We start from the raw sequence: 22,258 nt of genomic DNA, 5'->3' as shown, positions 1-22,258 counted from the left end.
TTAGAAACATGACAGTTCTGGTGACACAGTGACAGAATCAGATGTTTGCTGGTTAGTCTTTGAGTCTCACTCATGTTGCTGATCTGACCCTCATAGCAGTTTGCTCAGTATCAGTAAATACATCAACAGAAAAGCAAAAATCAGTCCTTTAGTTTGTCGTCCTTGAAGTCCAGAGAAATTTTAGTCTGACTTCATCCTGTTTTGTCCCTTACATTACGAATTAGAAGGTTTTAAGTGTATGGAAGCTATTTCTGGTTGACATTTTTCTGTTTTCAAATTATTCAGTCCTGTGATTATCAAACCAGTCTGTCTTTTTTTTTTTTTTTTTTTAACAACTAAGGAGTTACTTAAAGCACAAACTCTGTTTTCAAGCTTAAAACTGACTGAAAGAAATCTTATTTACAAATCAACCAGTCAGAATTCAGTCCACATGACAAATTATTTGGAAATGATTAGCTATAAATACACTACCAGTCAAAACTTTGGACACTTCCTCTCATTTCAATGCTTTTTATTCATTTGTATTTTCTACATTGTAGGTTAATACTGAAGATTGACACTTTTTGTTTACAACATAATTCCATATGTACCCTTTTAACATTTTGATGTCTTCAGTATTAATCTGCAATGTGTCAAACAAGTTTTAAAAAAAACATTGAATGAGAAGTTGTCTAAATTTTTGACTGGTAGTGTACATTATGGAAAATGCAACTGTTCTGAACCCATTTTCCAGACCAAGATTTATCACGTCTTTCACAGAGGTGACGGCAGGTGGTCTGAGAAACCCAATGTTAACGATTTTCACTGGAGAAGAGAAGTTTAAGGATGGCTACACAAATCTGGCAAAACTCAAAACACACTGTTTATTATTGTTTATTTGTTAAGTCAATAACTCTTGACATGTCGCCTGACTGCACTCCCACAAGCCAATGCTTATATTATCTGGTAGTAAGAACAAAATTCTTCATGTTTATACATAGAAGTTGGTAGTACTGAAATATCATGCTAAATGGCTGCTTCAGGGTCAGTTGAGAACAGTTTTGATGAGGAAGAGCAGGATGCACAAACCCAGGCTGTTGCTGATGTTGTAATGGAATGAAGACTAGTTCAGGAAGCCAAACTGAAATCCACTTCAAGCTCAGTAGTTGCTTTGGTTCTGATTCCTGTAGCCGCCTCGCTGGTAGCCTCCCTGCTTCTGCTGGTAGCCGCCTTTCTGATCTGTGAGCCCACAGAGAGGAAAAACACTATTATCAAGCAGTTTCCACAGGACAGCATGGCAAAAAACAAACATTTTTGCTGACGTACTTCTAAAGAGTACAAATGTTTTCAAATGTGGCATGTCAAAACGAATGTCATTGCCATAACCCGACCCTTATCACTCACTGGACGTATTAATAGACAACCAGCTAGTTATTTATTAAACCCAAAGGAGTCAAATCAGCAACTTAACGTACTTAACGTACCTCTCTGGTACGACTGCTTCTGTTGGTAGCCACCTTTCTGATCTGTAATGCAAAGAACGCACGGTTATTGTTTATCAAAAAAACAAAATACAGCCTATAGTTGAAAAGTGCAAGAGACGCTCAGGAAATTACACAAGATTCAGCATTCACAGTTTAGGAGTAGCAGTTTAACGGAATGCGTAGTGAATCAGAAAGAGGGCAGCATACAGTGAAACCTGTTGTTTCAACTCACCTCTGTTGAAGTAGCCTCCATAGACGCCCTGTTTGAGGTCGAAGACGCGCTCGTTGTTCTCCACTAAGCTGCCTAGTTTCTCTGCCAGCTGCAGAGCCATGTTCTGCAGAGAGGTGGGCTCTGTGCGGTGCATCACCACCGTCTGTGTGGGCTGGTCCAGTGACGCCTGGTGGAAAAATGACAGAAAACATTTAGAGCACATTACAAAAAACACAAAAACGCATTGGTTTTCTGTTGCATCTATTGTGATTAAAATCAGAATCTTCAAACTAACCATCAGCTCCTCATTGATGATCATCTTGCTGATGATGCTGTGAACTGTGGGTATCTCCAGCTCAAACATCTCAGACAGTGTCTCCATGCTGAAAGACAGACAGAAATCGGATCAACTCAGACATATTTTACATGTTGCATTAACAACAGTAGAAAAAACAAAGCTTCACGTTAAAGACGTTTCTTGTCTACACGGACACAAACAGAAGCTTCAAATTAAAGTCGAAGTCCTGCTGCTCTACACAAACTAGATACTTAATTCTGACTAAAAATGCAGGGATCTTGTGCTTACCTGATGGAGTCGTATACACTGCTGTACGTGAACAGGTAAGTCCTCAGTGACTCCTCTTGAATCTTCCTGTAAGAAGCAAACACAATCAGGACAGTTTAAATTCCTCAAATATTAAGACAACTTGTAGCACAATTAAAATAACAGCTGCAGTAAGAGGCTGATGAGACTGAATGCTCAACATAAACATCTGGCAGTAAGAAGTAGGGCTGCAACTAATGATGAATCGCCTGAGCACGACACGTCATCAAAAGCGGAAGTGAGCACGCAATGCAACAGAAACCACCGTCCAGATATGTTTGAGAAATGTTGGAATGACTGGATTGAGTTTATTAGCCCACATAGATCAGACTTTAAATGACAATGTAAGTTGTAATAGGACCCCCCTGGTTTCTGCTACACAGGTTTATTTGCTGTTGTTGTTTTTGATTTGTTTTGGTCTGTCTTTTTTTTGTTTTGTCAGTTTTTCTCTTTTCCTTGTGTGTATGTATGTGTTTTATGTTTTATTATTTTATACACTCATTCCGTACGTCTGTTTGTTTATAAAATTGAAAAACAGTTTGCAATGTATGTTTGTAAGAAATTGTGTATCTGTTGACTTCTTTATGGCATAAAAAGAGAATTTAAAAAAAAAAAATAAAATCACCGTCCGAGCGGAGCGCTGAACACGGACGGATATCTGTGCTGTATCGTGCATATATAATATATGTACAATACAGCGCAGATATCCGTCCGTGTTCAGTGCTCTGCTTGGATGGTGATTTCTGCTGCACTGCGTGCTCACTTCAGCTTCTGATGACATATCGTGCTCAGACGATTCATCGTTAGTTGCAGCCCTAGTAAGAAGTAATAATAATAACAGCGAATACTAACCTGACAAGCATCTCACGCACTCTCTGCGTCTCAGGGAACAGATCCCAGACTTTACTGTTCATCTTCTCATTGATGATGAATGAGTGGCAGGTTCTCCAGTCTCCCATCTTCATGGCCTTGCTGGCTGCCACCACATGTTCCCTCATGCTCTCTGGGGGTCCTGCAGGACAAACATAAAGCAACAGTTATCCTCTCTGGTTTATCTGTGGACTAAACATCGTGGCGTAATGAGGTCTTAGTGATTGGTACCGAGCAGCGGTTGCCTCTCTCCCACCCTCAGCTGGTGATGGAACTGTTTGCTGATCATCCTGCGACGGGCATCAAACTCGTGGGCGGCCATGTAGGGGATTTCCAACAGCATGGCCGACACCAGGTAGACACACTCCAGCAGCTCCAGGTTGATGTGCATGTGGAACGGCACCTACGATGGAGGTCAAATGTTGTGATAAATAGAGGAGCAATATTTAACTAATTAGCTGTTAATTAATAAATGAATCAACAACTATTGTGACAATTAGCTAATCGGTCTGAGTATTTTTTTAATGGAAAAAAAGAAACACGGTCAAAATTCTAGCTTCTTAAAGTTCTAATTCTATTCTCCTCAATGACAGTAAGCTGAGTATCTTGGGGTGGTGAACAAAACAAGACATTTGAGGACATTTGAGGACGTCATCTTTGGCTTTGTGAAACACCGCTCAACATTTTTCACATTGAAGTAGAACAAAAAATTGATTAATCAAGAAAATCACTAACAGATTAATCTAAAATAAACCTAATTTTAACACTGTCATAAAGATAATGCTGTCAAAGTCTGTACAACCGACACCAACTCTGTTGTTTAATTCTTCCCACTGTTTGAAAGGTGCAGCATGTGCCTGATTCACATTTTGAACCAAACAGTACAAAACATTACAATAATAACTGAACAGGATTATGAATGTAAAGACCCGCTAACAGTTCTGGGTCTGCATTTGAGCACAGCAGTGCTTGGCGATAAATGTTATGCATTTTCCCAATATTTGATCTTTAACACAAAGTGCAGCTGTAGGTGACAAGAACATCATTAGACTGACAAGCAATTGGTTATAAACTGCACAAAGGACCAGTCAAATTTAAATCTTGACCTAGTGATGGCGCTGGACAAAAAAAAAAAAAAAAAAGCCATTTCACTTCAAGTTAAAAGAGAAAGAATTTTGTGAAGCAAATTTCACAGCCATCCATCCAATAGTAATAACATTTCACTCAAAGCCACACATGTCAACCTGGCAGCTTAAGCAAAGGTCAAGGAATAACTAAAAGACAAAGAATATGTATATGTAGTGTTGAGGAGTCCAACAAAATTTACAGAGTTTTTTGTGTATTTAGCAAAGCAGGTAATCAGCAAAAGAAATGAACAGGAGTTTACTGCTCATGTAGGACTTACTTGTCGTCTCTTTTCAATCTTCTCCTGCTCGGCGTTTCTCTCCTGCATGTTCCTCATAAGCAAACCTTGACCCAGGAGCTCCTTTGCACGGCCAGAGGACTGGATGTCCAACAGCGCATTGTGGGCATCTTTAATCATGCCCTGCCTAAAGGCACAAATGCCAAGTTGGACCATAGTTCTGTTGTACAGGATCTGGAAAAAAAATAAGGAAAAACAAGGGCTTAGTACTCTAATTTGCCATATTATTAGTGGGAATAAATATCGTGTATCAGTGCAGCCAGGTTTCTGTCTGATTACCTGTACAGGTGGGTCAGCGTGTTGGATGTTGTCCTGCAGGTGGCTCATGAGCATCAGGTCGCGTGCCTGGTACCAGCGTGAATGCAGAGCGTGGTGGTAGATGTGGCAGAGGATAGCGCAGGTACGGATACGGTCAGTACGATCCTTGGCGTAGATGAACTTGCAGAGACGGTCCATGATCACAGCGCTGTCCTCCCCCTCGCTCTCCTCCTGGTCCTGCTCGGACTAAACAGCAGATTGAAACACAATTAGCACATCCCACTGACAAATGACCTCACAGGGAAACTGCTCGGCTTATGAAGAGATGCTACGTTGACATGAAATACACTTCATATTCTACTCCATTATTTAAAAAAACGTTTGTCATACTGCAGGTCTGTTTGTAAAAAGATAACTTCTTTTAAATGCAGACTGTATCATTCATGTGTTTTCCTCACCTTGGACTCTCCCTGGAGGCCGAGGCTGCGTCTGTGAGCTTTGTAGTCAAACTTGTAGTAGGTGTGCATGATTCTGCGCAGGTAGATGCGGCAAATCTCTTCTGTACTGCCTTTGTTCTCCATGTAGGCGAGCAGCCGGTCAACGATGCCACAAACTCGTCCCTCATCTTTGAGATTGTCAACATATTCTGAAGGCAGTAGAAAAAAGTCAACAATGAGCAAGTAGGAAGAGCAGAAACAGAATAAAGAGCCACATGAGCAGGACGATACTGTAGCAATTCTGGGCTTTGCATCAACATTAAGATGTTTTTTCTTTTGATTCTTCGTAGTTACTTTTAAAATTGCAATACTCGATGATGATATGTTTAAACTGTAACCTATTTCAAGTAAAAAATACTTCTTGAGTCATTTCTGGCAACACTAACCTTGTGAGTGGGGATCAGTGTTCTGCATGATCTTGGTAAACTCTTCATCCATCCTCTCTACCAGCGTTAAGACGCACCCACGCACCCTGAAAGGCTGACAAACAAGCACAATGAAGCAATTAATATTTATTACACCATTCACATTTAGTAACAGCAGTGAGAGCCTAGGCCTGAGTGGAGCAAACAGCTGAAAAGTTAACAGTATTATATTTTATTTACTTAATCCACTAATTCTTCATTTAGCAGACCTGAATTTTGCAAATGAGAGACAATGTGTTGAAATCCGACAGTACTTTACATTAAAATATTAAATATATTCATTCAGCTGTATATAAATAAAAGAATACAGTTCTGGTGGCATCAAGCAATAAGTCATACATTTATTCACAGACATTTGATTGTATCCTTATAGTCTGACGTCGAAACAGCGTAAAGATTAAAACTGACTTTAGGTTATTTTTTATGTCTGTTCCACAAGAGCAAGAAATATATTTCAACATGAGTAACTGTAAACATAAAAATGAACAGTGTGTAGACTGTATGTAGCTAAGGATGTAAATCCATCATGTGTTTTATTTAAAGACTCATAACTCCTGTAAGTAAGCAGGTTACGTTCAGAGTAAACTCTTATTCCCGTTTTCTCAGAACCTACAAGCTGCCACCCAAACATATCAGATGTGTACAACAAAAATGGAAAGTGAAGATGTGCTACCTGGTCAGAGATAGCCAGATTCTCGCTGTCCTCTGCAATGTTCTCCCCAATGAAGATGTGGTTGTTGTTGTCAAAGAGGATGTCCAACAGCTCATCTATACAATCCAGGCACTTCTTCCACATGTCAGGCTGAATGTAAGCAAAGTCAGAAAAATCAGTCCTGGTTCTGTGGTCTACACAACTTAACATACTTTACGGCATTTGAGCATTTTTAGCTGATATAAAATCTGTTCATCAGATTTTATAAGGTCTGTCAATAGGTCTATTATATTCAAGTGTAAATATGAACCTAAATTTAACAGACATAGTAAGATTACGAAACAGCGGGTCTCACCTTCATGAAGGCTGCCAAGTTGGGGTTGTAGTCATACAGGGAGGCAATAATGTTGAACTTAATCTTGACCAGAATTCCCTGACCCAAGTTATTCTCAGCAGCGATGGCTGCCAGAGCATGAAGCAGTTCGATCTGAGCAGCTCTGTTAGGGAGAGGAGCAGGGAAAAAGAAGGAGAAGATCAGAGAATGTGATTTTGACACAATATCTTTGATAACCAATACATAGTAAAACAAGCAAGTGAATTGCTGAAGAATTTGGTTTCTCTTTGCTGGATGAAATTGGCTACTTGGAACTACAGTTTTGTTTATACTAACGATGACTGATTTCCCGTAAAGTCTTGTTTAGAATCATTCAGATACTTTCAGCAATGACTGAAGAATGATTATTTTAAGCATTACAAGAACGCAAAGTCTTTTCTACATTTCTATCAGTAAAATGTGCTGACATTCATCCACTATTTGTTCAAGGTGGAACTTTTATTTCTGAAATAATGCTGGACAGTTTAATTAAACACACTGCATAATATTTTATTTTGTGACTAACCCCCATGACACTGTCTCACAGTACTCTGATCATTCACATCAACACAACATCATTGTCTAAATATATTTTAATTCTTATACATTACGCATGAGAAAATAAAGGAATCTTTATTCTATTCGTAATTTGTCTCATTTTTTCTCTTTAAAAACAACACAAACAAATAAAATCAATAAAAAAGTACCACTAAGAATAGTAGTAGTAGTACCATTAAAATCTTTACAATATGCATCTCTATTTCAATAAATATTTTCTTTATGCAACTTCTTAAATGCACATATTTATAACCACTTACACCGAACTGCAGATTATCTATCAACACTATTGTTTGAAATTATGACTAAAAAGTACAGTCACATTTTATGTTAACTGGGGCTTTGGTAAAGGATGCAGTGTTACCTGTCTGTGCCCTTTTTGCCTCTGGCTTGAAGGATCTCATTCAGCTTCTTCACCACCACCGCTGTGTTGATCTCTGTGCCTTTAGCAAACATCTTGGGCTTCTCCTGACAGATAAAAAGCAGCACAAAACATAAACATGAACAGGATTTCTTGGTTTACATGTTTATTTTAATGCAAAATGTTCTTTGGTTCTTTTAAAACAATCTCTTCTTTACCTTGACCAGAGGGACGCCTCCCTTGACCTTCTCCCAGCCTCCTTCAACCTCCTCTCCTCCCTCCTCCTCGGCCTCCTCCTCAAGCCGCTCTTTCTTTTTGGGCTTCTTCTTCTTTCCAAGCTTCTTTTCGCTGGGTTTGTCAGAATCCTGGGTCCTGAGGACAGACACAGAAGGTGTGGGGATAAAGCATTTTCAGTTTAGATGATAGCACAGAAGGGGTAAATAATCACAGTCTGCAACTGACCTTTATTTTCATTATTGAATTATTTCTCATCAATAAATACAAAAACCTGCCGACGACGACGACTCACTTCTTGAGGAAGACCACCGCCAGGGAAGCACTTCTTCCTTCCCCTTCATCTGAACTCTCACTGCCACTGTCAACAGTGTCTGAGCCCCAGTCTTCATCATCATCATCATCGTCACTAGAGGAGGACTCATCCTGTCAAAAGCAGTAAATTCACACCACATTAACTCTGATATCCCGTCAGATATGAGTACAAATATCATGCCTTTTCCACCAGGTTTCTCATTCTTTTATCTGTGCTCCATCTTGTATGGCATGTTGGCCTCTTACCCCGGATCCCTTGGCAGACTTGAGGAACTTGCTGGCCTCTGAAGCAGCCTCAGGCTTCTTCTTTAAGAAGGACTTGCTCGACACTCCTTCATCACCTCCGTCTCCATCGCTGTCAGATGAAGAGCCTTGTGGAACAAAGATTAGGATCAATTTCAGAGAGGATGTTTGCACTCATTCATTGTAACCATTTCCACGGCTTAACAGTCTGATGTTCACCTCTAATAAGATGAAAAAACTAAAAAACAAAAAGCAAAAAAATGCTACTGAGCAAATGCTACTAAAATTCTCCTCGTTCCAGTCTTTGTGAATGTCTATAGATTTATTTACTTGTATGATTTTAGGTTGTAGTTTGCACAATGATGCATATGCGCTTTATGAAGCAAAAAGACTTTAAACCTATTGTAAATGTAAACATATTTCACTCCACTACTACGATAAACACATTAAACTTTGTTCATGTTCTTGTATGCTTTTATAAAGTTCTTGAGACATAAAAACATGCATAAACAGCAAACTTACCAGAATCCTCTGGCTCCTTCTCCTCCTCTTCATCTGCAGACTCCTGTGGGTTCTAACAAGACACATTTTTTTTTAACTGGTGCTTATCCAGGCTGCTCTCCTGCAGAAACCGTCCGTCTACTTTTTATGTTACACATATTTATACCAGACAGCTACGCAGTATAGGTACAATTCGATCTGCTGACAACTGAGCAGCACTATCAGCCAATTTTATACGGTGGTAAGACAGCATGAACACATGCCTCTCTTCCACAATCTCCCACAGGTGTCTAAACAATTTCCACCACTCATTTGAAGCTGAAAGTAAAGGGAATATCCTGCACACAACACATTTTCTGTATATTTCAAAGGACAACAGTGATAAATTCTTGAAACGTACCTCCTTGTATGCAGCTATTTCGGTTTCGTAGTCTCTGTTGTACTTGCGGATCTTCTGACGGAGTGTGCTCAGGGCTTTTGCATTGTTTTTGTTCATCTTCTTCTTGCCTTCTTTGTCCTCCCAAAGCTGTGGAGAAAACAATGTTACATTTCTGTTAAGAAAAGGCAACAATCTTATTGATAAATTATACAGTTTGCATTTACAGAGCATTGTTTTAATGCTAGGCCACTGACCTGGTTCAGATAGTCCTCCAAGTCAGCCAGAAGACGGATATAGAAAGAGGGAACACCTTCTTTGTCCACTATATTCTTGCTTTTGAGGAAAGCTCGACATAACTGTTCAAACTCCTCCAGACATTTGGCCATGTCACGAATCTTCATGGCATTGCGGATGGTCTTTATGAGGTTGGTCAGCTCCTCAAACCTGAGATTTAAGAACAAATGCATTCAAAACAAAAACTGACAATGTGTACAGTTTTTAAGAGATGTCGTTTAAAAGATACAACACCAACCTTTTGTCTTTGGCGCTGCGCACCACTCTTTTAGTGTCCTCCTCATCATCACTAAGAAGCAAAGACCTGTGAAAACAATATGGATGTATGGGATCAATAGAAAAAGGATAATGTGACTCCTCATGTTGATGACATTTATTCTAAATTGTACTGACTGCTTGAAAGTTGTCCCGGGTGCTTTAGGGGTGATCTCATCGGCGGATGAGGACTCCTCTGACTCGCTGTCGGAGCCGGTGGCAAAGAAACGAGACATCGCTGACTGAAGCTGTCAATCTGTAGCAGGAAAAGATTATATGTTTAAGGAATTTTATTAAAGAGACTACACAAAATTATCCACATCTTATGTATTCTGTTATGCTTTTCATACATTTTTGACAAACTGTGAACATCTGATGTTCTACAAAAACACATTTTCTTCCTGAGTTAGTTACTTTAAAAAACAGACCATAATGCTTCGATCATCTATCCATTAAACAAAAAGACGGTTTGCTCTGTGACCTTACATGCCAAAAATGACAGAAAAAACTATTCTATTATTCATAAGTGGATTAATACACTACTTTTTAACAAACAAATTCATCATGCTCATGTAAACACAAGTAAAAAAGCCTCTGTTTAAAGGTTCATAACTTCCAGTAATGTAGCTGGATTTTCAAATCCCATTTATGTGATTGCTGCAGTTCATCACACACAGAAACATTTTGATCTCTCAGATAAGACTACTCATGCGACATCCTTAATGTGTTGCTGGCACAATAAATATGTGGTGACGTAGATTTCTCTGGCGACACAGATAAAATCCCCTCAATATGCAGAGCCTGTGCGTTAAAATGATTAATTAAATAAAAATTTCTATCTGTTAAAACAACATTAGATACACAGATGTGATGTCAATATGAGATCAAAAATGTTTGCAGGTTATAGCATAACCAGGCCTGAAATTATAGAATGATAACAGACAACAGAACTGCTTCCTATGTTTAGACTATATGTGTTTGGTTGTTATGTCTAATATCCTTGTTTAGAGTGTTTGTTTATGTATAAATTAAACGAATGATGCCTTCCTAAATTATCCTATGGATGGCAATCTTAAAAATAATACTGTCAGGAACGAAATCAGGTCATTCTAATGTATTAAAAACATTTCAGTCACAATGGAGAGGCTTCAAACACCTTGTGGCAATCTGCATTATATGAGTTGTATTGATCTCCAAAGCTTGTTCAACCAGTAGAAAACAAGATTGGTTATAATGTAGGACACTGGCTAGGTAAAGTAATGCTATAAAAATAATTTATCCCTACTATGACCACTAATATTAACATTATGCTACACACAGCTAACCTTTAAACCAGTGCTTCTTTGAGTAGCTTCAATTTAATACAGCTTTGCACAGCTTTAGGAATTAGACAGCTACTATTAATGCTGTTTGAGGGGCATGTCGGTAGTGACTGGAGCAATTTTCCATACAAATGTCAATGGAGGCTTGAATAGACGCTGCTAACGTTAGCAACCTGCGTCTGTACGTGCTATGCAACTACATCTTTTAATTAGCTAACGGTATGTAGCTTTCACAGATGGGTTACAATAGCCCAAAAAGGAGGACACCAAACTGTAGTTGCAGACAGAAATACGACATACTATGATTTAAGATAATCTATATAATGTATATACATAACGCAACCTATTAGTTAGCAGGCTGAAGCTGATTTATATCGGATAATGGGAGGCTAACCCTAACGTGGCGCGGGGCTCGTTGCTAAGCTAATGCTAGCACCAACCGAAGGAGAACACGGGCCTCCCCGCATGTGAAGCCGGTAAATACACGCCGCCAAAGCGAACAAATCACTCACAGCTTCATCAGACACCAAACCAGACTCACCTACGTCCTTGTAAAAGTTATTCTGTGTTGTGTCTGTCCACTCAGAGTTGTTGTAAAATCCAGTTTTGCTGTAGAGCGGCGACAGAAAAGGCGTGCAGCAAGCCTTGCCGGGCACTTGCGTCAGGAAAGGAAGTGACGACACACAACATGGTGATGACGAGCAGATCAACGCTCACGCGGAGCAGGTACCGGGTTCTACTGCCACACAGAGGGCAAAATGGAAATGTAACCCGCACACTGTCTAGTTCAGGGGCCACATTCAGCCCAGTATGATCTCCCCGGCCGGACCGGTTTTTACTATATGATCAAAACGACAAAAGTCAGATAAAAAAAGGACAAAAACAAGACAAAATAATGCGAAAATGAGACACAAAACGTCCAAAAAATGAGACAAACAACACAAAATGAAACAAAAAAAAGACAAGTTACAAAGCGACAAAAAACATGGATAAACGACAAAAACGAGACCCCCCCAAAAAAATACAAAATGGCATGCAAAACCATGAATAAAGCAAAACACAAAAATAAGACAAAAACACGAGCGAAACAAAAAGGAAACACGAAATGACAAAAATATGAGATGAACGACAAAAGTCATACAAAAAACAACAAAAAGAAGACAAAACATTACAAAAATGAGACAAAACGACAAAAAAATCTCATAGGTACTGAATAAGAATTAAAATATATAGACACTAATGTTGTGTTGATGTGAATGATCAGAGTACTGTGGACAGTGTCACGTGTTTTGCTCATAAAACATTATTCAATGTGTTTCATTAAACTTTCCAGCGTTGCATCAGAATTAAAAGCTCCACAGTGAACAGATATTAGTAAATGCCAGTACATTGTGCTGATAAAAACTCTTTCACTTTTGACTATAAAATTAATGCAGGAAGTTGACAGTATTTTATATCTGGGGCAATTCAAAACAACATTAGGGGCCTAACTGGTACAAAACACAAAAATTCCCCATTTATTTCACAGCATGTTTATTTAAAACATCCGAGATTCATGCATACCCTAAAGAAACCTTCAAGTATCTCAGAGTAAAACATTTGCAACCCCACTATTCCATTAAACTGGATAAAGACATCAACAGTCCAATGTTATACACAAACAATGCAATTTAAGGTGTTCAATCTACACATAATGCACCAGAAAAATTACAATTCCAGCCTAATTACAAACAAATCTCTATTATGTTCTTTCAATATTCTGATGATGACCAGTTAAAGGCATCTGTCACTAAATTTATCATTGAGGGTAAAAAAAAATTCTCCAACTGCAGTTATCAGTTCAACATGTTAAAGAAGTACAGCAGCGTTAAATATAAGTACTTTTAATACAATCAAATATAAAATGTATTTATTGAATAACAGTTATCATAGTTAACTTTAAGTTAACATTGTTAATGACAATATATGGCATAAAATATTAATTTTGGGATTTTATTGAAGAGTTAGCTTCTTCCTCTTGTTCACTGTACTTTAGCAGCTCTGGAAAAAAAAAGGAAAATCAATGACAAAAACATTTAAAACATGCAAAAAAATAAATCAACATTGGGAATCTTGACACAATTGCCTAATGCATAATGCATCTGTGCACTGTACAGAACTAAAGAAACTAATAATCCAACTACAGCAGGATCTGATGGGGTAAAGTGCTGGCAAAGTGACAAAATATTCTCACATGCAGAACGGTAAATTCACTTGAGGAACTGTAAAAAGCACTGCTAGCGGTTTTATTTCAAAATGTTTAGCATGCTTTGTGTTCTGTTTGCTGTAAATGCACTATTATCAAGAACAATAACAAGAGATACCTTCTTTTAGTCTCCTTATTTCTTCTTCTTTTTCTTTGAGTTGCGCTGCAAGTTCACCACATTTCACACAACCTGCAATACAGTGAATCAATACAATACGGAGGATAGAATCTGTCAGATCATCATTTTACCTTCTATTTTTATTTACTGTATATCAAACATGGATTGAGGAGGCAGAGTATTTAGTTTGTGACTTCTCTCTAGGAAGAACTATGCAGTCGTCGTGGACAGACTTGTTCCAATTTGAGCTTAAGGGACAAGTCTGTCTGAAAACAGCAGACATTCTTCCAAATGAAGACTGAAATAGGCTTTACTTGTTGGAAAGATCCCTTCCTACAGTGACTCCAAAATAAGTGATCAGGGATAAAATCCACTCATTCAGTGCAAAATACATTAAAACGTTCATGTGAAGCTAACATGAGATTCCAGCCTTCTAATGACGGTATATCAATCAGTTATCTTTCAAAATGAAAGATCCTCATTTGATTTGTTGAATCCAGATTGCTGACTTGTAAGCTTCCAATAAAACTTCATCTATCTATTTTTCATTACAGAAAATTACAGCCAGTTTTTCTGTAAATCATTTTCAGGTAAATTAAAAGCATGAAACCACTGTAGTGAACGTTATACCTTCATTCAGTCGCTTGGTTTCTTCTGATTTCACTGCTTTCAGCTGCTGCTCAAGCATGACACAGTTAGCACAACCTGCAACACAATTTAAATCAGCACATTACTGGGAACATAGTGTCTTTGAAATAATTCTTTACCTTCCACTTTTGAATATACTCGATCAGAACAGTTGATTTATAATTTCCGCATAACTGTCCTGCTTCGTCCAGTTAATGATAAATGGTAATGGTGGTGTAAGTGCAGTCGTTGTTATGCAGAGACAGTCTGACATGAAATTATCAAAGTGGTTTCTGCAGTCTGCCTTACTTTATACTACTGTCGTTATTAATTCATGACCCCTTTGCTCCGTCTTAGTGTAGCATTTATCACAGTTTGATCTCATAGATGTGTTTAACAGATATAATAAGGTTGAGTCAGGTCTATATGGACAGGCATTACTGGTAGAAATGCTAAAATCAGAAAACATTAAACCCTGTGTAATGTTAGTGGTTGTAAAAAGACAAAGATTTATGAACAAGACGTTAATGTACACATGGAGTCAACCAAAAAAGCTCCATGTACCAAAAGACTCAACAGAAAACGCCCCCAGCTTACCATGGCCCTGGGGTTTAGAAAGTAGAGCTTTATGGCTGTTTGCAGGCGGTTTCAGGGCTCTGGCTCTGTTTGAAGCGTCACAAGCTGTTGAGGCTTCAGCAGCACTTGTAGGCACTGCAGCTTCTGAAAACACAATGAAGAAAACATACCAGAGCGGGTCCAGATTACTGAAGTTATAAAAACCACCAGCAACACAAACTACATCACACAATCTGGCTTAGTTGTTTGACACGAACAGCAGGATAATATAGTCTTCACATACCATTTTTTTGTGTTTTAGCAGGTGCAGCTCTCTGACCGCCTGCAGGCGGTTTCAGGGCTCTGGTTCTGCTTGTGGCATCACAAGTTGTTGAGACTTCAGATGTACTTGAAGGTGCATCTGAAAGAATGTGAGAAAGAAAATGTACCAAAGCAGGTCCAGGTTACTGAAGTTACAAAACCCTGTCTGACAAATATTATGTTCCTGTGGAACTGAAGTGCATTTGAGTGACGTTTTGAGAGAAACACATTTTCTACCAGCTAACATTTGTTTGTGTTTCATCACAAACACGTATCTAATCAAGATATCTTTGTCATTTATTTTTAATTACTTAACAGTCACTCCTTTTCAGCTAACCCATAATATATTAGATAGGGTGGAATTCATTATCTTGGTAACCCAGAAAATGGAGGAAAAGTTTTCAACGTGTCGTGAAAGAGCTGCATCTTAACCCAGTTCGTGATACTTTCCTCAACCAAACCACAGAGTTTTGGTGCCTCAACCTAACCAAAGAGCACATGGAAAGTCTAGGAATTGGTTTTAATTGTGCTTTACAAAACAATTTCACTTCAAATAATTGTCCCACAGGGGATGCGAACCCCAGTCACCAGAGTGGAAATCCCTTTTCCTTACAAAACTTAAGTGAGAATGGGGTTTAGTTGTACAGAAATCACATTTTTGGGAGGGTGAAGACATTAAGCCCTTTGGCAACACAAATCTCATCACAGTCTGGCTTAATTGTTCTTCATCCCAGTAAGATACAGTCCAAACCTACCTCTTTGGGCTTTAGCTGGCACAGCTTTCTGACTGGTTGCAGGCTGTTTCAGGGTTTTGGCTCTGTTTGTATCACTGGCAGATTCTGAGGCTTCAGCACCACTGGATGGCACATCTAAAAAGATGAGTAAGTTATGCCTATTAGGTGAGCGGTTTTAACATCTGCATAGCAACTGCTGTACAGTTTTAGTCATATGTGTCGTCACCAAGCTTTTGGGGATCGGCTGTATTATTGCAGCAACTCAGTATTTACCCATTTTCTTCCTCTTCGACAGTGGCAAAGCTTCACCTCTGGTTAAAGGGTGCTTCTTTGCTTGTGAAGTCTTAGTCACAGGGTTAACAGCTGTATGTGTATAAAGAGGGAAAATGTATTGCATCAAAAATAATCAACACACATCACACCAGCAGCTAAACTCCTGCTTAATTCAACAGTGCAGCAAATACTTCACATAGACACTCGGTCTCTCTTTAATTGCAATAATAAAACAGCAAATAAATAATAATAATAATAATAATAATAATAATAATAATAATAATAATAATAATAATAATAAAAATGCTTTCCAGATGTGTTCCAAAAGAAAACTAGTTGTAATCTTAGGATGTTTTTTGCTAAATTTGAGTTTTTAAACAAGGAATTTCAGAATTTCATTGCAACATTTTAAGGTGAAAGGTCTTTCAGTGTTTGAAAAAGGACTGGACAAATATATAGCTAATATAACATATAAACATGTAGCTAGATAAAAAAAAAAAAGGAAAAAGCTTCGGCTTACTACAGCATTACATTTGTCAACACAGAATCAAACAGTATTCTGGTGGCTTGTCTTTTCTGTTCCCTTGTTTGCTGCTGGGATTTGGGAAAAAAACTGTATAGATAAAGTGTAATTTATGCATGTTTATTTTTCATGTTTGTGTCTGAACAGCAGGATTAAGAGTGTAAAAATACAGTCAGACCACTGTGCCAGTACCTGTAGGTCCACAGAGTTTGTCAGTGCTGGAAGAAGCTTGTGTATTGCTTCTTGCTGATGGTGGCCTGAGACCCGGGGCAGCTCTCTGGATGCCCGACGGTATGCCGCTCAGCTGTGGTCTCCGCAATCCTAAAATCCACACAGGGGAAACTGAATACTGTCTGTGCACACACACATCTGTCACTCAAAGGGAATTACAGTAGCATGCAGCTGTAAGACTGGACGAAAGGCAAAAAAGCAGTAAAACAAGACAAAAACTAAAAACACATTTGTTTAAAATGCAGAAAAATTGTTTAGTAGTGATGCCTCACATGCATCAGACTATAGGTGCACTCAACCCAACCCTTTCTAAGAACCAGAACACACACTACATACCTGTTGTTGTAGGACGTAAGTTGTAGGAGCTTGATATTCCTGTGGTCTTAAATACAGAAGAACAGAGAATGTTACTGAAAGACTGCCATCAATACGCGCAATCGATATTTGTAATCAGATATGTAGTTTCACTTGCAATTAAACAAACGGTACTGTTCACATTTTGAACATTCAGAGGATAACAGAAAAGACATTCAAGTCCTACCCCCTGTGGTGCATCAGAAGCAGCAGCATTTTTTAAAGCGTCGACTTGTGTTCTTTGTCTCTTCATGGGCAGGCAGGACGTCCGCGGTTCAGCCTGTGCTGGCAGTGCAGAGGCTGGTTTGGGTCTCCACAGATGGGATGCAACTTTTGAAGGAGGGCAAAGGGTTCTAGTGGTGGGTTGTCTGAAAAATGTTTTACGGTCACAGACAAGGTTTGATGGAGTATCTGATGGCACTTGATCAGCTGGTTTACTGGGACCATCCCCATACAATTTTTTCTGTGCACCTATGATTTTGCCTTCCACTGGCAAAGTGGCAAAGTTAAAGTTTTTAGTCATTGGCGTTGACGTAACCAAGCAGTCTGCCCTTAAATCGAGGGTGTCATCCAAATTGAACGTGTTTGGTTTGTTGTTCTCGGAGTCCATGCTCTGTTGATTTAAAGTGTCAGAAAGACTCTCTGACGGAGGCAGACCTGATCGGGAATGATCCTTAGTATCACGTCTACCAGCTCCAGATGCTTCCTCCATAACAGGATTGGCTTCACATGCGGTGTCAGGGGTCTCAGCCATCTTGGTATTATCATCTGTAGGAGCTGCTGTCCCAGTATTTTCTGACATTTCAGGAGGATGGACTTCTGAATTGTTTTCTTTAAGGCTAGTGGTTAGATTACAGATTTTAGGAGAGGACAGTTTGTCCATCGTGCTCTGGTGACTATCACTCGAATTTGCTTCTGACAAAGTTATTGTGCCATTCTGTTTACAGGGAGGTTTACAGTCGAAAGTGTTGTTCTGGACGTGAAGCATTGCAGCAGCAGCAGCTTCTACCATGACAATGCTGCCACTGGACTTCTGAAGAGAATGCTTGTCAAATGTGGCATTCTGCACAGCACATGGACTACTTCCCTTAACAGTTAAGCAATTCTGAGCGGAATCGAGGGATATTTCAGTGGTAACTGAAGCTGTCTGCTCAGTAGTTTCACTCTCCACCTTTGGACTGCATACATTAGATGGAGGAAGATCAATTGTGTTATTCTGAGGGCCAGAAACTGGACAAGTAGTGTTTAAATTGGTAGAGGTGCTCAGATCAGAAGGCTGCATGATGCTAAATGTGCCATTTACAGAGACATCTGCTGTGGAGTTCAGTTGCGACACCTTGCTGGTCAACTTGATGTCATGGTTGGTATGTTGTTCTTCATTGTTAGTTTCCACAGTATCAGGAGACTCCAAGTGTTCATCAAGCAGTCCTGAGGTGACCGTCTTTGAACTAGTGTTGCACTCCATGTCAGAAGTACAGACCTGTGGACACTGAGCAGACATCCCACTAGTGTAGCTTATGTCACGAGTAACATTAGCAGGTTGGGAACCAAGTGTGTCCTCAGCTGATGTCTGAAGCTTCACCATACTTTGTCCACTGTGCTCTAATGAGGACCTACTGTGTTCCAAAACACTGCCCATTGTAATATCCTGAGTTGTTTCCAAGGAAGTTTTAACTATGTTTTCCCCCAAACACCTCTCTTCGCTTTGAATCGTGTCCGATCTACCAGACTCTGAAGAAATTTGTCCGAGGAGCTCTGGAACATCCTGTTTTACATCAATGGGTGATATTTGCTCTCCTACCTCTGAATTATGTGTAACATCAAGAAGAGTAATTTCTGGAAAGTAGTCAACCAGCCAGAATTCAGGAGCACACTTGCTCTCATTATTCTCTGTACCTGCTGTTGTATTAATATGTTTTGGCAGTTTGGGAGGTTGGACTTCAGAATTTAACTTTAAGTCAGTGGAGAAACTAAACTGGGGGCGCTGAGCAGTGGTAAACCTGGTTGTTACTGGTGTCACAGATGCACTGTCAGGAAGAGCTGAGTCATTCCTCGTCAGATGCATTATGGAATCACATGTATCATCAAGTAAAGTAATTTCTGGCAAGGTTTCATCGGCCAGACAGTACCCAGGAGTCTCTGTGCCACCTATTGATCGCAGAGAAGGACATTTGTTGCCAATATTCAGGAATTTTAAAACTGGTGTTAGAGCAGAATGGAGAGTAGAGAGTCGTGACTTTGTCTTGCCGCCACCATTGCTGCTTGCTGGAGTTGCAAAGGTGAAGCTGTCGGAAAGGGTCTCATTTTCCTCACGTAGCTGTGGAGAGCAACATCCTGTCACATCTTCCACCCGGGCCTTGATCTTTGGAGCTCCAGCTGCAGAAATGACTCCAGGGGGAATATTTTCATCAGCCTCTGGATTTTCCTGAATATACGAGCCTTGTGCTGTTGTCTCACTGGCCATGACGGGTGATTTTGCTGCTGCTTCCACTCAAACAAAGCTTAGATTTCTTCACACATATTTTCAGTTGTCTTCGCAGACTCTCCACGCCTGCATCCTGTGGATTGACACATTTGGACAATTTGGTAAAAATATCTAACTGTGATTCTTCCGAGAGATATTGAGATTCTGTTTTGATTCACAATCTAATTTTTTAAAGTCAAGCTTCATTTCAATATCCACTTTTTATTAGACTGACAAATTACCATATGAGATCGCATCAAAAGCGTGACTGTCACACAAGCAGAATGGCATGAGCTTGTGAAACCACTGACAGCTTGCAGCCTTTGTGATTTGCTAATATTGATTTGAATCAATTGACCTCTAATGCAACACATTTTTAATTTTGTACTAATAGCTAATTAACCGTTAGACTGGGCTGCAATTTGCTTTGAGACCAAACTGTCACTGGTAGGGCTGCATGTTATGGTTATTTTCATTGTAGACGATTCTGGTGTTTGTTTTCTCAAATAAATGATTAGTCTATAAAATGTCAAAAAGTGGTTAAAAATCCCAATCGGTGTATTTTAAAAGTCGAAGTTGATGTCTTCAGTTGTCTTGTTTTGTCCACAGCCCAAAGACATTCAACTTACTATCAGAGATGAGTAAAGAAACTAGAAAATATTCTAATTTAAGAAGCTAGAATCAGAGAATTTAAATACTCAATTTGATTGAAACAGTTGGGATTATTTAAATAGTTACAAACTAATCAGTCACTGCAGTTCTATTCACTGGATTATGTTTGTGACATTTAATGCAGAAGTTTTTCTTTGCTTTTTTTAATGCAGACAGGCCAGTAAAGCAGCAAGTGAATGAAAACACGCTTTCAGCAGGCGATGATCATAGTAGTAGTATCAGCAGTAGTCTATTAGCGCTGTTTGACCAACTTTAAAGACTGTTAGCATGTTTCAGGCCGAAAACACTCAACGTAAACTAACGTATACAGTAACATGGCAACTTTAGCCAGCAGAGAAAGGTCACAGACGGAGCAGGTTAAAAGCACAACACGACAGTTTAGGAAGGAAAACATTGACAGGAAATTATTTATGTTTAGTTGTTACAATACTGAACTGTGAGACACTCCCGAACGAGGCTAAGCTAACGTTAGTTTGGTAGCGTTTAACTGTAGAATGTCAGCAGGTTTACTCACCTATCACACAGACTACTCGGTAGATATTAATGTTTATTAAGTTAGTTCACTAACGTCAACTGAAAGTCAGAAAAACACTAAAAAAACAGCGTAGCGCCGCTCCTGTTCAAATGTCAGTTTCCTTCACACTCATTGGATAATTCCAGCCAATCACAGCGGCAGGTTTCTTCTTCGTGTATTTAAAAAGCAGGTGACTGCTAACACGATGAAGCAACAGTGCCATCTACTGTTTCTAGATTTAGAAAGTGTACATTCTTTACATTTCTGTCTTTTGGGAGACTTAAACTAGTTTTAGTCTTTAAAAACTGTATATATTTGCTCACTAGAGAAACATGATTCATGTAATTTTTCTATTTTTGTCTGTATAAAATTTTTAGAATTAGTCTATTTATTTGTTATGATAAATAATACTAAACGTTCTTAACTCGAACATTTAAGTTAGAAAAAGTGACATATCTAAAGTTGTCGAGTCTAAATGTTAGTATTTTAATTAGTCAGGTCCATTTTACATAAACAATAACACTGTAGTCTCTTAATCACAATATTTTAGTCAAGTGAACATAAATTTTATATAGTATTGTAGGGTCTTACCTGAATACTTAACCTTTTCAGGTAAATTTGCATAATAAATGTTGCTGTAAGGTTTCAACATTAACATTTAAACTTGCAAAACTAAATCAGTAACACCAATCTTATTTCTTTAGTGGAAAGCATATTGGGTACGACTGTTGCTTTAAATATGCAATATAAATAATGGTGATTGACGAGTAGTGACATATTTTACATTTTTGCATTTGTTCTGATCTGTTTTTACCTTTATCTTAATTTTCTTTACACTTCCATCTGGGTATCTTGCTTTCCCATTGTCTGTTAAAGAAGTTTGTAAACCCTTGTTTTTAAAAGTGATATACAAATATGATTTTATCACTTATTAGAACAAGCAGCCCTCTCATCGTTTTCCTTCCTCTATTTAAACTGCACTTTTTACTTTGTGGAATTACAGTGTCTGTCTGTGCATGACAATATTAACACTAATGTCAACCCAACAAAAGCAACTTCAAAATGTTGATCAATTTTCTTCTGAAATAAAGTCTGATAAAGTAGTATTGTCATATTGGATAGTAAAGCTCTTCACAAATACTTCAGTGTACTTCAGAAAACTTAAATTTCCATATTTTAGTGGTAAAACATAACACTTAAGAACAAGTACAATCCTCCATCATCTTCAAAACACAAACTGACTTATTGTACAGTGGTGTCCATCCTTTTAGTTATCAATACCAAGCTCTCCTTTGTTATCCACATCTATATAAACATAAAAACTTAGATTCTTCATGTTTGGGAGTAATGTGCTTTTCCTATTCAATAATACTGATGTTTGAGACCATC

General features: G+C 38.7%; 2 protein-coding genes across 3 annotated transcripts; both read right to left on the bottom strand.

The window, feature by feature from the left end:
- Nucleotides 1-857: 857 nt before the first annotated feature.
- eif3c (eukaryotic translation initiation factor 3, subunit C) lies at nucleotides 858-11,935 on the bottom strand. 2 transcript variants are annotated; one of them, XM_023289811.3, is made up of 23 exons: nucleotides 11,780-11,935; nucleotides 10,055-10,172; nucleotides 9,900-9,965; nucleotides 9,622-9,811; nucleotides 9,389-9,514; nucleotides 9,010-9,061; nucleotides 8,491-8,615; nucleotides 8,225-8,355; nucleotides 7,914-8,067; nucleotides 7,699-7,802; nucleotides 6,759-6,900; nucleotides 6,425-6,553; nucleotides 5,713-5,806; nucleotides 5,288-5,475; nucleotides 4,851-5,075; nucleotides 4,554-4,745; nucleotides 3,380-3,551; nucleotides 3,131-3,290; nucleotides 2,261-2,326; nucleotides 1,970-2,057; nucleotides 1,696-1,861; nucleotides 1,455-1,505; nucleotides 858-1,218 (listed from the first exon to the last, which is right to left on the bottom strand). In XM_023289811.3, the coding sequence occupies exons 2-23, from the start codon at nucleotides 10,150-10,152 to the stop codon at nucleotides 1,139-1,141; spliced, it is 2,799 nt and encodes a 932-aa protein (XP_023145579.1). In that variant the 5' UTR covers nucleotides 10,153-10,172; nucleotides 11,780-11,935; the 3' UTR covers nucleotides 858-1,138. The 2 variants fall into 2 exon arrangements, with proteins under 2 accessions (XP_023145579.1, XP_023145580.1); XM_023289812.3 differs by having other exon boundaries at nucleotides 1,464-1,505.
- An 819-nt stretch (nucleotides 11,936-12,754) lies between these two features.
- Nucleotides 12,755-20,994, bottom strand: si:ch211-126c2.4 (uncharacterized). The gene is made up of 11 exons (XM_023289803.3): nucleotides 20,870-20,994; nucleotides 17,407-19,777; nucleotides 17,202-17,247; nucleotides 16,827-16,955; nucleotides 16,112-16,201; nucleotides 15,860-15,973; nucleotides 15,088-15,204; nucleotides 14,826-14,948; nucleotides 14,232-14,306; nucleotides 13,602-13,673; nucleotides 12,755-13,278 (listed from the first exon to the last, which is right to left on the bottom strand). The coding sequence occupies exons 2-11, from the start codon at nucleotides 19,681-19,683 to the stop codon at nucleotides 13,217-13,219; spliced, it is 3,105 nt and encodes a 1,034-aa protein (XP_023145571.2). The 5' UTR covers nucleotides 19,684-19,777; nucleotides 20,870-20,994; the 3' UTR covers nucleotides 12,755-13,216.
- Nucleotides 20,995-22,258: the final 1,264 nt, after the last annotated feature.

Source organism: Amphiprion ocellaris, chromosome 18, assembly GCF_022539595.1.
Source record: "Amphiprion ocellaris isolate individual 3 ecotype Okinawa chromosome 18, ASM2253959v1, whole genome shotgun sequence".
In the NCBI taxonomy this organism is placed as follows: domain Eukaryota; kingdom Metazoa; phylum Chordata; class Actinopteri; family Pomacentridae; genus Amphiprion; species Amphiprion ocellaris.
This window is presented reverse-complemented; position numbering and strand designations above follow the sequence as displayed.